The sequence below is a fragment of the Stigmatopora nigra genome, chromosome 17, assembly GCF_051989575.1.
Source record: "Stigmatopora nigra isolate UIUO_SnigA chromosome 17, RoL_Snig_1.1, whole genome shotgun sequence".
Classification (NCBI taxonomy): Eukaryota; Metazoa; Chordata; class Actinopteri; order Syngnathiformes; family Syngnathidae; genus Stigmatopora; species Stigmatopora nigra.
In genome coordinates, this window is record NC_135524.1 from 9,887,734 (window position 1) to 9,903,063 (window position 15,330).

General features: G+C 40.2%; 1 protein-coding gene across 5 annotated transcripts in view; it reads right to left on the minus strand.

Moving 5' to 3' along the window:
* The window catches only part of palm2akap2 (PALM2 and AKAP2 fusion), an 87,365-nt gene extending 72,236 nt beyond the window's left edge, over positions 1–15,129 (minus strand). For 2 of the 5 annotated variants that reach the window (XM_077736753.1, XM_077736752.1), the window contains exons 1-2: positions 14,864–15,129; positions 6,419–6,543 (exon numbers count right to left, since the gene is read on the minus strand). In XM_077736753.1, the coding sequence (XP_077592879.1) occupies positions 6,419–6,543; positions 14,864–14,882 (144 nt within the window). In that variant the 5' untranslated portion in view covers positions 14,883–15,129. Of the gene's footprint in view, positions 1–1,093; positions 1,132–6,418; positions 6,544–14,863 lie in introns of those variants that run through there. The other 3 variants (XM_077736754.1, XM_077736755.1, XM_077736756.1) reach the window with 3 other exon arrangements.
* Positions 15,130–15,330: the final 201 nt, after the last annotated feature.

The following is a 15,330-nucleotide window of genomic DNA, read 5'->3' on the forward strand; positions in this document are numbered from 1 at the left end:
AAGTGCAACATCAGCCCACATTCAGTATAAGGTAGAAGTTATAAAAATACTCCATCTGATGCTTTGATTCAACGTTAATATATGAGAGGTACGACACAGCTTCACATTCTGCTCATTCCAACACGGCCAAAAGAAACAGCTCCCTGACCGAGATCATCTTCCGTTGGGCCAAATCTACCAGAGTGCAGCACCTTAAATTGATACTTCATGGTAAATAGTATATCTGGAAACTTCGAATGATATTTTTTTGCATCATGCAAGCTTGCCCACTTTTCTGCAGTTGGCATCAGAAAAAGGCAAACCTAGCATTTAACTGAAATGTCCCATTCTGGGGAGATATATGCAATAGTACATGTACTTACAAAGTGAATTGTTTCTCAACGTGCATTTTTCTTTATTCAACTAGTTTTTTAGATGTAAATTCTCAAATTTGTTCCATGGTTCTCCAAAAAACCCAACTATAAACCTTGTACAATGATCAAAGTGTACCAATTTAGTATGAAAGATGTAAGAAACACAAAATTGAGAAAATGATGAGAAAAAGATTTAATAATGTATTAAAACGAATTACAAACAAGCAAAAACATTACATTTTCATGCATGAATGTAAGGAGGAAGCTAATGTTAGGCAACAGACAAAGCACACAAACATATGAACACAAATTATGAATTTCAAACAACATAGCATTATTTAGCTGCTTTTTTTGAAAAAATAATCAATGCTGTCACTGTACCCTCCTCTATTTACAAACACATTCGCATATTTATATATGTATATATATATATATATATATATATATATATATATATATATATATATATATATATATATATATATATATATATATATATATATATATATATATATATATATATATATATATATATATATATATATATATATATATATATATATATATATATATATATATATATTCTTTATTCTGTCAACATTCCCCTCTGTCCTCTGTGATTTAAATGCTGCCCAATCACATTCTCAGGCACAACCATTCAGTAGGCCCAAAACAGCTGCTGCTAATTCTGAATGGCATGCAAATAATGCCTGTGGTGTCCAAGGCCACTTAGTACTTACCAGTACTACTCTCCCACACCGTTGCCACTGCCTGTATTCGATCCAATCATTTTGTCCAGAGTGTGCCCCTCCACACACACACACACACACACACACACACACACACACACACACACACACACACACACACACACACACACACACACACACACACACACACACACAAACACACACACACACACACACAGTTAAACATCAGTTCGAGATACCCTAACCTTAAAATACATTGTCAACTGATGTTAAAAGGTGATGCAAAAATATAAATTAGGTGTTGTGTTCTCTCCGGGCCAGCGTGGGATTTCTCCGGGTACTCTAGTTTCCTCCCACATTCCAAAAACATTCATGGTAGGCCAATTGGACACTCTAAATTGGCTGTCCCAAGGTATGAATGTGAGAATGGTGGGAATTTGGTTGTCTGTCTCCTCAGCTGTCCTCCATTTAACTGAAGTCAGCTGGGATAGGCTCCAGCACCCCCCACGACCCTAGTGAGGATAAAAATGTAATGAAAAAGGCTCTTGTTCGCTGGAAACCAATTTCCATTCATTTGTAATTGTTGGAGAAAATTGTCAATCTACTGTCGTATAAACTGCACAGTGCTACAGGCAACAGAGCCTCCTCTCTATTCACTACTTTGACGGAGTAATAGCAGTCACAAATCTCACCACATGCCAATGTCTAGCCATTGCATCCCCCTCCTTCACGCTCCGTCCCACTCGCTTCCCGCTGTAAGACCCCCACTAAGTGGATCCAGAAAGTCACCAGAATCCGTTACGATCATCATTGAGTCAAACTGGGAGCAATTTGTGGTTGAACCGCGTGTGCCTTAGAAGCTAAACTATCATTACTTTTACCTGATTTTCGATGAGTCTTCCAGAAGTGATTTACTTTATCTAAAACTTTGATCGGCCACAGTTTCTGTGTCGTGGTCAGTCCCTGCAGATCTCCTCCAACTTCCCTCTTTGAAATCTACTGTGGCATGTCTGAAGGCTGCTTAAAGTCCAAAGTACTGAAGAGATCAGTGCAAACATGTCCCAGACACAGTAGTGACCAGTGTGTTCACATTTTTACAAATAATTTGGAATGTGACCTCCCATGTTACTGCTCCCTTGGCTATATGCTACATCTTCTGTATTAGAAAGCTGTTGCACTCACCATTCATTGGCTGAACTTCAAAACACCAAAATATATGCCCGCATCAGTTCTTTTGGGAACCCTGACCAGACTCTACTCCCCAACTACTAAAATTACATGGAAGGAACATTACAATTACAGGCCAAAATTCAAGACTGTGACATCAACTTCATCTGAGGAACCACAGACAGCATCACCACAGCTTTCTGATAGGTTGAAAGTGGGAATTATTTTCCCTGTATTCGACTGCCAACCGACTGATGAAGTAAGATTGAATAGCTCTGTGTTGAAAACGGTGCATTGTCTGTTGTGTGGAAAGAATACAACTCAATATGACCCTGACATTAGTTTATTTATTTTCTGTACCGCTTATCATCCCAACTGACTTTGGGCACAAGGAGGGGACACCCTTAGTGGCCAGCTAATGTCTGGGCACAAAGAGACAGCCAACTCATACCTAGGGGCAATGTAGAGTGTTCAACCAGCTTTGTTTGTAGGTTTTTCAAATATGGGAGTGGTTAGCAAGCCAGCCTCACAGTGGGGGACCTGGGTTCGAATCCATGTTTGTCTACCTGTGTGGAGTTTGAATATTCTCCCCGGGCCTGCGTGTGTTTGCTTCACTCAGGCTCGGGTTTCCTCCCACATTCCCAAGACATGCATAGTAGGCTGATTGGACACTCATAATTTCCCCTTGGTATGAGTGTCCAAAAACCTGGACAACATTCGGTGAGGCTATGGAGAAAGACTTCCGCGTGGCTTCAGGAAAATTTCAGTCCACTATCCAACGTCCCAGGAGGGGAAAGCAGTGCACCATCAACACAACCTATAGTGGGGATGGGGCGATACTGACCTCGACTCGGGATGCCAGCAATCGGTCTGCCGAATATTTAAAAGACCTCAACTCCACCGACACACCTTCCCATGGGGAAGCAGAGCGTGGGGACTCTGTGGCAGATTCTCAGATCTCTGGGTTTAAAGTCATTAAGGTATTTAAAAAGCTCCTTGGTGAAACACCTCGGGGTCGGATGAGATCCGCCTCGGATGGGCTTGTTATAAAGCCGGTGCTCCTCCGTAACAAGAGGAGTCAGACGAACTGGCTCGGGTATCTGATTAGGATTCCCCCCGGAGGCCTCCTCGGTGAGGTGTTCTGGGCACATTCCAACGGGTGGAAACCACAGGGCCGAGCTAGGATGAAATGGAAAGACTATGTCTCCTGGCTGGCCAGTGAATGCCTTGAGATGCTCCCGTAAGAGCAGGATGAAGTAGCTGGGGAGAGGGAAGTCTGGGCTAGCCCGATGAAGCTCCTGCCCCCGCTACCCGACCTCATCTAAGCGGAAGATTAGATAACTTGACTGTTTTTTTTGTATATAGAGACAACATTTTGTCATTGAGGCTTTTCGTGACCTGAATATTTTGTACGTAGATACATTTGTACCCCTGTATTTATCAATTCTTGTCAGGGTCATGGCTGGACCCTATCCTATCTCTCTTTAAACAAGGGTCAGCCTATAACCTCTAATAGACGCAGCCAATAGCACCAAGCTACAATGTCAAACCCTGTTCCAAAAATAGATTTTTTTCCATACAATTTTCAAAGCACGTGGGATATGAAAAGAAAACACTTCAGCAACTTAGCCTTTATACCACTGTTCCACTATTTATTATTATTTCGCTGCCTATACCCCAAACTCTGAGTTGTTCATTTCATCTATCATCTATTTATGACGCTTTTAAAGTCTAATTGTGACATAATAGTGGTAGTTTTATCAATTAATGTGAAAGTATGAGAGCAAAAGCTGCCAACAGCTCACTGCTTCATGTATGAGTGCTCCATCAATGGTACATGAATATGCTTGCATCTGTCTCATACGTCCCAGTGGCTCTCCATTTAAATGGATGAAATAAGACCAGGCATGGCACCACGGTGGTAATGGGCGTGGTTAGTTCATTTGCCTCACATTAGTCTGAATATGTTGGCTTGGGCCTTCTTGTCTTTCTATGTCATATGGCTTATAGGTGTAAACTGTATCTTGAACAGTTGTTTATGTGCTTTGGCTAAGATGTACGCCTAACTCAACTGAATCCGATTTTTGCGACTCAATGGGCTATAACTCACTTTGTTTACTTTACAACAGATTCAGTCCGATTAAGATTTGTATACTGTGAGTTACAGAAAGTTCAGTAGGCCTGATTGGTCTCTCTATGAGTCATTCATCAAGCTGGCTAAACAATGATGGAAAGAGAAACTGATGTAAATGATAATTAAATTTTCAACCATGAATAATTGATGCAATGACTGACTCGCCAGCTGGAAAGCACGTATATTGTAAAGCTCCAGATGAGTATACTGAAGCTTAGTCAAACAAAATATATTTTTTTAAGAAAACAGAACTAATTAGTAGTTAAGCATTAAATGCATATGCTGCTGAACAGTCGTTGAATTCATATCATTGGCATAATATATGTGCAGTTTATCATTGTCATATTTCCACTGGTGCTCAATTGGCTTCTGTATTTATTTACATTGGACCTGCTATGGTTCACAAGTGCTTAGTGACCTCTGAGAATTGTCAGCAGTGTAATAATAACCCTCTGATGAGTTTGCTTGAGAATCATAAGTGCTGGTGTAGGCTTTTGGAGACAGGTTGCACTGACTCAAATGATTTACTTGCATCTAACTGCTCAATGTTCTTTATATCACATATTTTGGCTCAGCAAGCAGAACCTCAATAGGATATTTCAACTGACTTCATGGCACAATTCTTTATAGGGGAAAGTTTACAACAGCTGCCACCTTAATCTGCATGCTTTGCTTCTTTTCTTTGCCACATGCATCACCCAAATGTATAAAACTACAAGATGTGTTACTTTTACCAGTAATAGGAAGTTTCTGCTTGTTTTTTTTTTTAATATACCAAGCTTGGGAACATAAATAAGGCGTGTCACAGTAGCTAATATTTCATTATGTTGGAAATAGTTTCTCAATCTGGAGTAGACATTGCTGCTGTTCCTTTTGTTTTTATGTAATGGGAATGCGTGCGCCAATTGCTGGCGCCAAATTTAGTCACATACACGGGCTCTATGTCTGACTCTTGCTTGAAAGTCCTATCAGCAGACAAACCAACATTTCGACAGTCGCGTCTGTCATTTATTACAAATGTGATTAATAAAACCCCAGAGAATATTCTTGTGTTTTTACAATAAATAAATAAATGAAATAAAGATTTTAAGCTAATGAACATCAGCACTTCCGAGACAGAAGTCAAGCCACGTGAGACTGCAGGCTTTCAAATCGGCCTTATTTTGTTGCTGTGTGCTGAGAAAGAACTTCACAAATCAATTGAATATATTTTCAAAATGGTGCCTTCTTCTCAACATTCTCAGTCAACTGCATGTGAAGTCTACATAGCAAAAATCATCTATTTCCATTGGCTCCCTAATCATTCATACAACATGATTTCAGACTGCTGACAATAAATAGTGTTCGCATATTTTCACTGAAACATTTCAATTCAAGTCACATAAAAGAATCAGGTGGCAACATCAGCCATTAGCCTTTGAAAATGCAGATATAATTGTAAAATCACTCTGACAACATATTTTCCGATGTATCTGCTACCGTATTTGGCCACAGAGGCACACTGCTTAAACTTAAAGACTGCTTAAAGATTACTTGATCAAGGCTGTACAGTACACCATACATTATTGGCTGATAACACTAATTATCATCTAAAATAGCACAATTAATGTGTTATTGCATCTATCAAACCTTACTTCATAGTCTGCATAACGTTGTCATCACTGTGGCAGCAGTCTCTATTATTTTTCATACAAACACTATACTAAACGCTATCATCTTGACTACTTCAAGCAAATTTATGTGTCTTCCAACCGATCCATACCACACACACACACACACACACACACACACACACACACACACACACACACACACACACCCTGTGTCTGTTATAGATAATGACTGCATTAACTGAGCTAGATGAAAGACAGATAAACGTCGTGGGAGATGAGACAGGCTGGTGACAGAGGAAGCGTGACTGGAAATATACACACAGGCAGATGGGAAGTGTTTCAGCAGTCCATTTAGGAGTTTGAGCCAATCAAAGGCAGATAGACAGATGAACGAGGGCACAAATAGGTAAGCGGAGAAAGTTTGAAGACCATGTGACTTACCGCCAAAGCCTGCAGCCTCTCTTTGTGAAGCTGAGCCTCCTCGCACGACATCCTGAGAGGGGAAAGTAGGGACGAGGGAAGGCGGGATGAGTGAAAGGAGAACAAGAGGTGAGACTGTGGGCAAGCTAGGGTCCGATATTGGAGAGACGGATGGAGAAGGTCAAAAGGGCAGGCAGAATAAGGTCCTTCTTTAGGAATAATCCAACAGACAGAGGATGGCTCACAACGATATCTTATTCACTAGCCATGAGTCTCCCACTCTCTGTTGCAATCAGTTATTCTTTCTTTTGGCCGGCAGTCTCTACTCCCGCCCTTCACCCTTGCTTCGCTCCCTCCCTCTCTTTTTTAGGCGAGAGCCATGTGCGATTAAACAGCTGGGAGGAGCAGCTGAATGAGAGGGAGGGAAATGACAGCATGTGGGACAGGGTGAGACTTAAGGGAGAAGGACAAGGAATAACATAAACATTTAAGTATGCCAGATCATTTTTTTTTACCTTATTATCACATTCATTCTAATCCCACACTGGACCAATGTCATTTCCTCTCATCATCTGGCACTTTCAGGAATCACCCTCTGTTGGTTTATTGTACAAAATCCCCTTTCCACTGTGCACATATCAATTCTGATTTTACTTATTCCAGTTTTGAACACTCTGTCAGTGTGCATGGTTGTTTGTCTCCTCGTACCCTTTGTCATCATCATTGACTTGACGAAAAGCCTAATTGTCATCATACCCAGCTGCGTATGACAAAATTAGCCTTAAATATTGTTAATTCATGCACTGTCTCAATCAAATAATTGGATAAATATATCATCCTTTTTAAACTAAGGACCCAGTAATGGAAAAATGTCTATGTTTTAATGTTCATTTTTATAAGTAAATTATCACTCCTGCTTAAAATTCTACTAGTAAATAAAGGATCCAATGTATACTTTTTCTACAACAGGACATACCACTTCAACGTCTCTACTTGTTTCATATAAACATTTTCATTCAATCACTTTCTTTTACGACCCTCCTTCATTCCTCTCCCTACTCTCACTGCCCCCTTTTGTGGGCTAATATCCTTATAAGGAAAAAACCAGCAGCTGTCGTAGTAGACTCACTGGAGAATACAGAAGCATGTAACACAAACACACCTACACTGTATATGAAAACACCGCAGACATAACATACACTGGATTACTCAGTTCGAGAGCTGGAGAGTTGTCCTGTTAGTCGGCTGCCACTCAGGACCGATATGGAATTTGGAGAAAAACAAGTCACGAGACTTACACATTCTGACAATGTTTCATACAGTTTGGTGGCAGTGAACTCATTCCATTTAATAAGGTGCCCAAACATATCCACCGACTGATGTTTTAAAATATATTTCATTCTATTATTAGTTTTTCTATTGTTAGCTTTTTATTTTTATAGAAGGGTTTACTTTTATTACACAGTTTTTTACAAGCCTGTAAGAGAATGCAAGAAGACAAATGGTTAAACAAACAACTACATAATATAGTGTGCAAATAGCAAGACAAATTAATTACCATTACATTTTCCACATAATCGATTTCATCAAACCAAACCGCAAGAAGCAACGGACAAAAAATCAAGTTCAAGGAGTGTGTGAGCATGGCACACGTGGTCGCACAGTCGCTGCTAACACAAGCACAGGTAACTGTTGTAGTTCATTTAATTCAATCAATGTCCGTTCTACTCATTATGATCACAGGGACTTCCAGAGCCTATTCCAGCCAACTTTTGGCACCTGAACTGGTTGCCAGCCAATTGCAGGACAAAATGAGACAAACACTCCTACCCAAGGACAATTTTAATGTTCAACAAGCCTTTCATGCAGATTTTGGCATGTGGGAGGAAACTGGGGTACCTCGAGAAAAAACCCATACAGTCCCAGAAGAACATGCAAACTCCACACATGAAGGGCTTGACCTGGGATAAAAACCTCAATCCCACCAATGTAAGGCCGAAGTGCTTACTCGCTCACCGGACAACCCACATATTAATGTTACATTTTTCAAAATTATATATTCATATTCTGTACATAAAATGATTTGTAATGCTAACCTATTTTCTTTTATGTTAATTACAAATATGTCTTTGATGCCAAGTATATTAGAGTATTTTTTTTCAAAGTAACATGATTTTTTCAAGTTGTATGAATGTTATTTATGCTTATTAATGTATATATTTATTTTTTTCAGCTGTACCAAAGGAATTATTTGCGTGAATCTAACCTAACTTTCATTTACCCATTCATTGTCAGAACGTCGCGGAAAGGCAGACTACCGTATTTTCATGACTATATTGCGCACCGCATTTAAAGGTGCAGTGCAGTGTCAGTAACGGGTGCTATTTCTGTATTTGACGCACACACAAGATGCACCGGACCAAAACACGCTGCCAGGCATGGCAAAACATACACCAGCTTAAACATACGGACACACGCTAAAAACACATTTTTAAAAAGGCAACGGAAGCAAAACTGAATTTGATTGTACTTTATTTAGCCATTTTACAATGTACTCACGGTTTTTTATCAATCATCACCCATAAATCCATCAAGGTCCTCATTTTCTATGTCCGAATTGAACAACTGTCTAAATAATTCATCAAAAACGCCGGGTTCCCTCATCTCCGTTGTCAGAGTCACTCACATTGCCATGTGGCTCGACAAAAATGATGGCAAAAGCTCGAACAACAGTGCAAGCAGACACAATCCATTTGCAAATAGTGGCGTAACTAGCCTGGCGCTGCCTGCCACCCTTCCTAAAGCTCTGTTCGTCACCTATCATCCACTGTTCCCATGCCGCTCGCAACTTTGCTTTGAAAGCCCGGTTGATGCCGATGTCCAGCGGTTGGACTTCTTTAGTTAAGCCTCCAGGAATGACGGCATGCTCAGAGTTCATTTTCATGACTTGGTTTTTCACCGTTGCTGCGAGATGGGCACACACAATTCAACTTAGCTTCTTCTTCTTGACTTGGCAAAGTTCATTCTCCTTCTTCCTCCATTTGCTAGCCATGGATTAGTTGATCTAAAATTCCCTCGTGGCTGCTCTATTGCCATGTTCCCCTGCATAATTGATGGCTTGAAGTATGAACTGAGCTTCGTAAGCGTTTCTATTTGTATTATTCTCTTTCAGGGGGCCTTAGAAACCAAACTGAAATTGTTTTGCAATAAACATGCCCACACTATATACGAGTACCTGGTAGGGGTGTCCTTTTAATGTCCGACCCCACCCACGTCCACATTCTTTGTATATAAGTTCTCTCAGTCAGGCTTTGGAGCTTACACACGGCGCTCCGCATTATAAGGCCCCCAGTCTATTTTGGAGAAAATTTAAGACTTTTTACTGCGCCTAATAGTCATGAAAATACGTTGTACTCTTGTCTGATCGCCAGTCAGTCGTAGGGCACATAGAGACAGACAAACAATCAGACTCATAATTGCCACCCAGGCACGGGGAGATCATTCATTCATTCTCCAAACTCCTTAAATTACACAAAGGTTGCGGGGGTGCTGTGGCCTATCCCCGCTAACTATGGGCACCAGGTGGGGGTCACGCTGAATCAGTGGCCAGCCAATCGCACGGCACAGAGAGGCCAACCCTTCACATTCATACTCATACCTAGGGGCAATTTAGACCGTTCAACCAGCCTACCATACATGTTTAAGGAACCCAAGGAAAAAAAATGTATGAAAAACTTGCAGTGATTGTTTTTAAAAAGGGGGAGATAAGGAAATGTAATGTATATCTATCATCATTTGAATTTAATCCTAAAACAGAAAGTCGGCCCTATTGATTTTCTTTCTCGGGACGGACAAAATGATGCAGCGGGCCAGATTTGGCCCCCGGGCTGCCACTTTGACACCTGTGCTTTAACCAATCAGATTTCAAGTTAGCAACACCACAATGCATTGTCACAGGCGTAGAGATATGTCATTGCCTTGTCGCAGGCATAGGGATACGTCATTACTTTCACCAACTATGATTGGATAGTGATAAAGTGGACTAGCCAAATCTGACAAACTGTGTCTGGAGCGAGCTGCACAAGAAAATATATTGTTGTGTTGATTTAAACCCATTATCAAGACGGACTATGCCAGAAATACGACAGGATGGGCTTGACTTTCAGCATTAGTTTCGATGGCGATATGAAAAAAGGAAGAAAGAAAGGAGGATGGATATTGTGTATAGTTAAAAAGGATTTTCGGTGAGTAAAATATGGCCATATTCCTGAATAATATTTCAATTGTGGGCCAAGTTCTGATATCTGAAAAGCTCCACTGTTTGTATTTAACCACAAAATCATGCCAGGAGGTGGATTTTACCCTATTTTAGTGCGATTTTTGCCCTTTCGCCATTGACGCCCATCGCTGTCTTTTCCCAGGGAAATGACCCCCCTGCCCGGTTGTAATGTCTGAAAAGCTCCAGTATTTGTATTTAATCAATAAATGCGGCTCCAAAGTGGATTCTACCCCATTTTAGTGCATTTTTTGCCATTTTGTGTATGTCTTTTCCCCGGGAAAATGATACTCCGGGCCTGGTTCTGATGTCTAAAAAGCTACAGTATTTGTATTTAATCAATAAATGCTTTTTTTGGCTGGAATTTACCCCATTTTCGGGCAATGTTTGCCGGTTTGCCATTGACATTCATCGCTGTCTTTTCCCGGGAAAATCACCCCCCAGGCCGGTTGTAATGCCTGAAAAGCTCCAGTATTTGTATTTAATCATTAAATGCTGCTAATCCGTGGATTTTACCCGTTGAAAGCTCTACGAGAAACTGCACTGACCGCCACTGATACAAAGTATAATATTACACAAAAATCAATGTATTCTTTGATATTTGGGCACTGTGTCTAACCATCCACTGTATTTTTTGTTCATCAAAATGTTGACCTTATTGGCTTTCCCTGATCATTGATAAAATTGAAAATTTCTGCAGCTCCCTCTTTATTGAACTGTGATGAAAATGTACCCGTACTTGATACACAAATATGCAGATGTGTAGTATTGTTGTTTTCTAAAAAAATGAGTTACACCAAAGACTTGTCTGGCTGTGAATTATTACCAATCACACTGTGCATCTAAATCGGTCTGTGCTCACGGCCATTGCCCACATGCTTCTTCTCTTTATCCCCAACCTTTTCAATTTCTCACAAGACTGTACTCTGTTCCGATTCAGTAATACTCCTTATTTGGCTCCTAAAATTCTGCCATCTTATCCCCAGAATTTTGGCGTCAGTTACATTACATTAGTTGCCCACCTATGGCGACAATGGCAACATTGTTCATTTGCATTGCCACGACAACACTGTGACCTCATTGGAGAGTTAACCCAGTTCCTCCCACATTCAATCCTAACTCGGAGATGATGGCCTCCAGATGTAGAACCAGAAGCAAAACACATTCACTGCCAAACACACATACAGAGGAAAATAACAACACAAAGACGGCTTAATGGAGGAAGGGAATCTTAGCAAAGATCGGCTACAAAAGTAAACTCTGTGTGAGTGAATGTTTAACCTCAAGAAGTTACGTTCCTGCTAATGGGACTGGCAGAGCTTGACCTCATGCATATTTTATACATTAGGGAGGTCCACATGTTTACAGGTGATGTGACACTCTGCTTGTCATCTTCCCGACATTCAGATTCTAACCCAATCAGAAATCTTAGACTAGATCTGGAATCACTCATGTGGTATTTTCTGTAATTATTAGCTTATAATGTATGCATTGCAATACATCAGTGGCGGTCCATGCATTTTTCAACGACGCCTTCAATCCAACCTTCAAAAAAAAAAAAAAAAAAAAATATATATATATATATATATATATATATATATATATATATATATATATATATTACATTTTAAATGAAAATCCAACACAACCTTAAATGCATCAATCTTAAAATGTTACTATCCCCACAATGTCAATTAATTTGATTAGCATAACGTATTTACTCGCATGTAAGCCGCTTTTGTCGGACAAAAAATTATGAATAGAGGGTACGGCTTATATGCACATAAAAACACGACATGCACGAAACTGTAAGTTTCACGACAATATGACGCGCTGACGTCATGCGACCGATACTGTCATTTATTTCAAAATAGAGATAAACTGATAAAAAGCTAAACAAAATATATTTTGTCATCTATGAATATATTTCAAAGAAAAAATAAACAGTAACTTGCATAAAATGTGAAAAAACTCACTTGTGCCAGTCACTACTCGCTCAGGGCGTCGCCATCTTACTGCAATTACACGTGCGCTGATGGGCCAGACGTGAGTACACTTACTTGTGCCTGCTATTGCTCGCTCAAGGCGCCACCATATTCCCGTAGTTGAACGTGCTCAGACACTAGCATTTACTATGTTATCACATCCCAATAGTTAAGGCTGATCGAAAGTCTTGCGGTCGATCGCTAAAATATAAACGTAGATACCTGCGTATTGTGTATGCTATTATTGCACCCAGAAACTTGGTGAATGCTACATATACCGCTATGGGCATATTTCCTGGTTGTGCTTACATTACTTCCTTTTTTAATTTGTCTACGGCCAAACAACACCCTCCTTTTCGGAACACAGAAAGGAAAGGATTGTAGATTTGTGATTATGAAATAAAACAAAATTCCTCTTTGATTTTTTCTTCTTTTTATTTCTTGTTCGGAAGTGACAACTATTGCAGTAATATGAAGAAATTTGGCCCCCATCTAAAACTTCTGGTAAGAAAATTGGACTTTATGTCCTTAAAAAGCATCAGGTTCTCATCAAAATAGACTTATTTCTTTCTTCAAATTAAAAAATTGGCTATTTCGCATTAACAAAGATAGGCATATTAGCTTATGATATTGACCATAATAATATGTTTCTGATTCATACGGTATCTCAGAAATACCACTTGAGATTATTTTTCTTAAGATTTTCCCTTAGAAAATAGATTTGTACTCCTATTAAAACCATATATATGGAGGTGAAAATTGTGAATCATGGAGGGTCTTATAGACGAGAAACTGTAAAATTCAACAATTTTAAGGGTGTGGATTATACGATCAGGGGGCTTCCAAGAGAGTAAATAGAGTATATAGACCTCCATTATCCTCTAATAAATTCTATAATGAGCTTCAGGCCCTACTTGGGGAATGCAATACAAAAATGTTATCTGGCTTGAAATTTTACAATTTACCTATCTTGATAAATCAATTCGGAAACAGTTGAAATCACTGTTCTTCCGATCTGCACTTATCAAATAAGCATGAGAGGATCCAAAATATATTCAATATGACTACAGGTTGATCAGACCATAGCTTCATCCTCTTCTCAAGAAATCTTTTCTCATTTCATTTTCTGAATCACTCTAGCCTCATTATTGTTGCGGGAGTGCTGCAGCCAATCCCAGCTGTCTCCGGGCCAAAGGCGTGGGACACACTGAATCGGTGGCCAGTCGATTGTAGGGCACTCTTGTCAATAAATATTCCTAAAAGTAGATACTCATTTGCTCGAAGAAACATATCAGAGCAGATAAGACTACCAAAAACAGAGATCCCAAATCTGACCCAGGCGTTAGGTAAACATTATCATTTGGGACGATTAGCTCTAACATAACCATACTGAGGACAGGTGCAATACTTTCATAACCATTACCCTGGACTCAGTGTCTACATTCACAAGAACAATTAAAACAAAACCATCAAAAAATAATCACCTCCCATGGTTAAATGATGACAAACAAACATTAATGAAAAAACTGTTACATGCTCGCTCACTCGCTCACTCACTCACTCGCTCACTTGCTCACTCGCTCACTCACTCACTCGCTCACACGCTCACTCTCTCACTCGTTCACCCGTTCACTCGTACACTCGTTCACCTATTCACTGACTCGCTCACTCGCTCACTCATTCACTCGTTCACTTATTCACTCACTCGCTCACTCGCTCACTCGTTCACTCGTTCACTTATTCACTCACTCATTCAATCATTCACTCACTCGCTCATTCAATCATTCACTCACTTGCTCACTTGCTCACTCGTCCACTTGCTCACTCGCTCACACGCTCACTCGCTCACACTCTGACTGGTTCACTTATTCACTCACTCATTCAATCTGCGTTGTGGATAAAAAATCCAAGAAAAGTCAGACACATACGTACATGTGTCGCCTGAATGAAGATGACAGATAATATGTCACAATTCCGACTGCAGTGTGCTTTGCAGGGGTAGCACGGTTAAAGCAAGGGAGGAGTGTACACTGCATTCCGCGTGTTTCCTCTCCAGTCTTGACTGTGCAGTGGCCACACCATGACGGGGCACTGGTTCCCATGACAACCCATGTTAAATGGATGGTGAGAGATGAAGACGTACATACAGGGAAAGGAGAGACAGAGGAAAAATAGATGGAGGTGAATTATGAAGAGTCCACTCACCGTAGCGTGGCCGTGCCATTCTGCTGCAACAGCATGTCAGACATCATGGCTGCAGCACCTTCCCTGTGTCCTTTTCCTTGCTTCCTTCTCTCCGTCTTCCGTCCAATACCTTTATAACTGAGTTGTTGTCCTTCTCCTCGTTCCCTCTCCCTTTCCTCCTCTTCTTCTCCTTTCTTTTTTATGTCTGTTTGTCATGCAACGTATCAGAAACACTGCCTTATCTCCCACCTCCCTGCATCACCCTGATATAAAAGGGATGGAGGAGAGCCTACAGTTTGTGTTCATGAATGCCCAAGAGAGAAAGTGAGAGAGCATTAAACAGCTTCAATTGTATGTCCAAATATGCAGAATTCCCCTAATTAAATCATTCCAAAATTAATACAGATAAACAGTGGTACCTCTATTTCCAATTTATTTGATTCCAGAAGTGGTTTAATAACTTGCATTTTTTTTGTAAATATAGACAC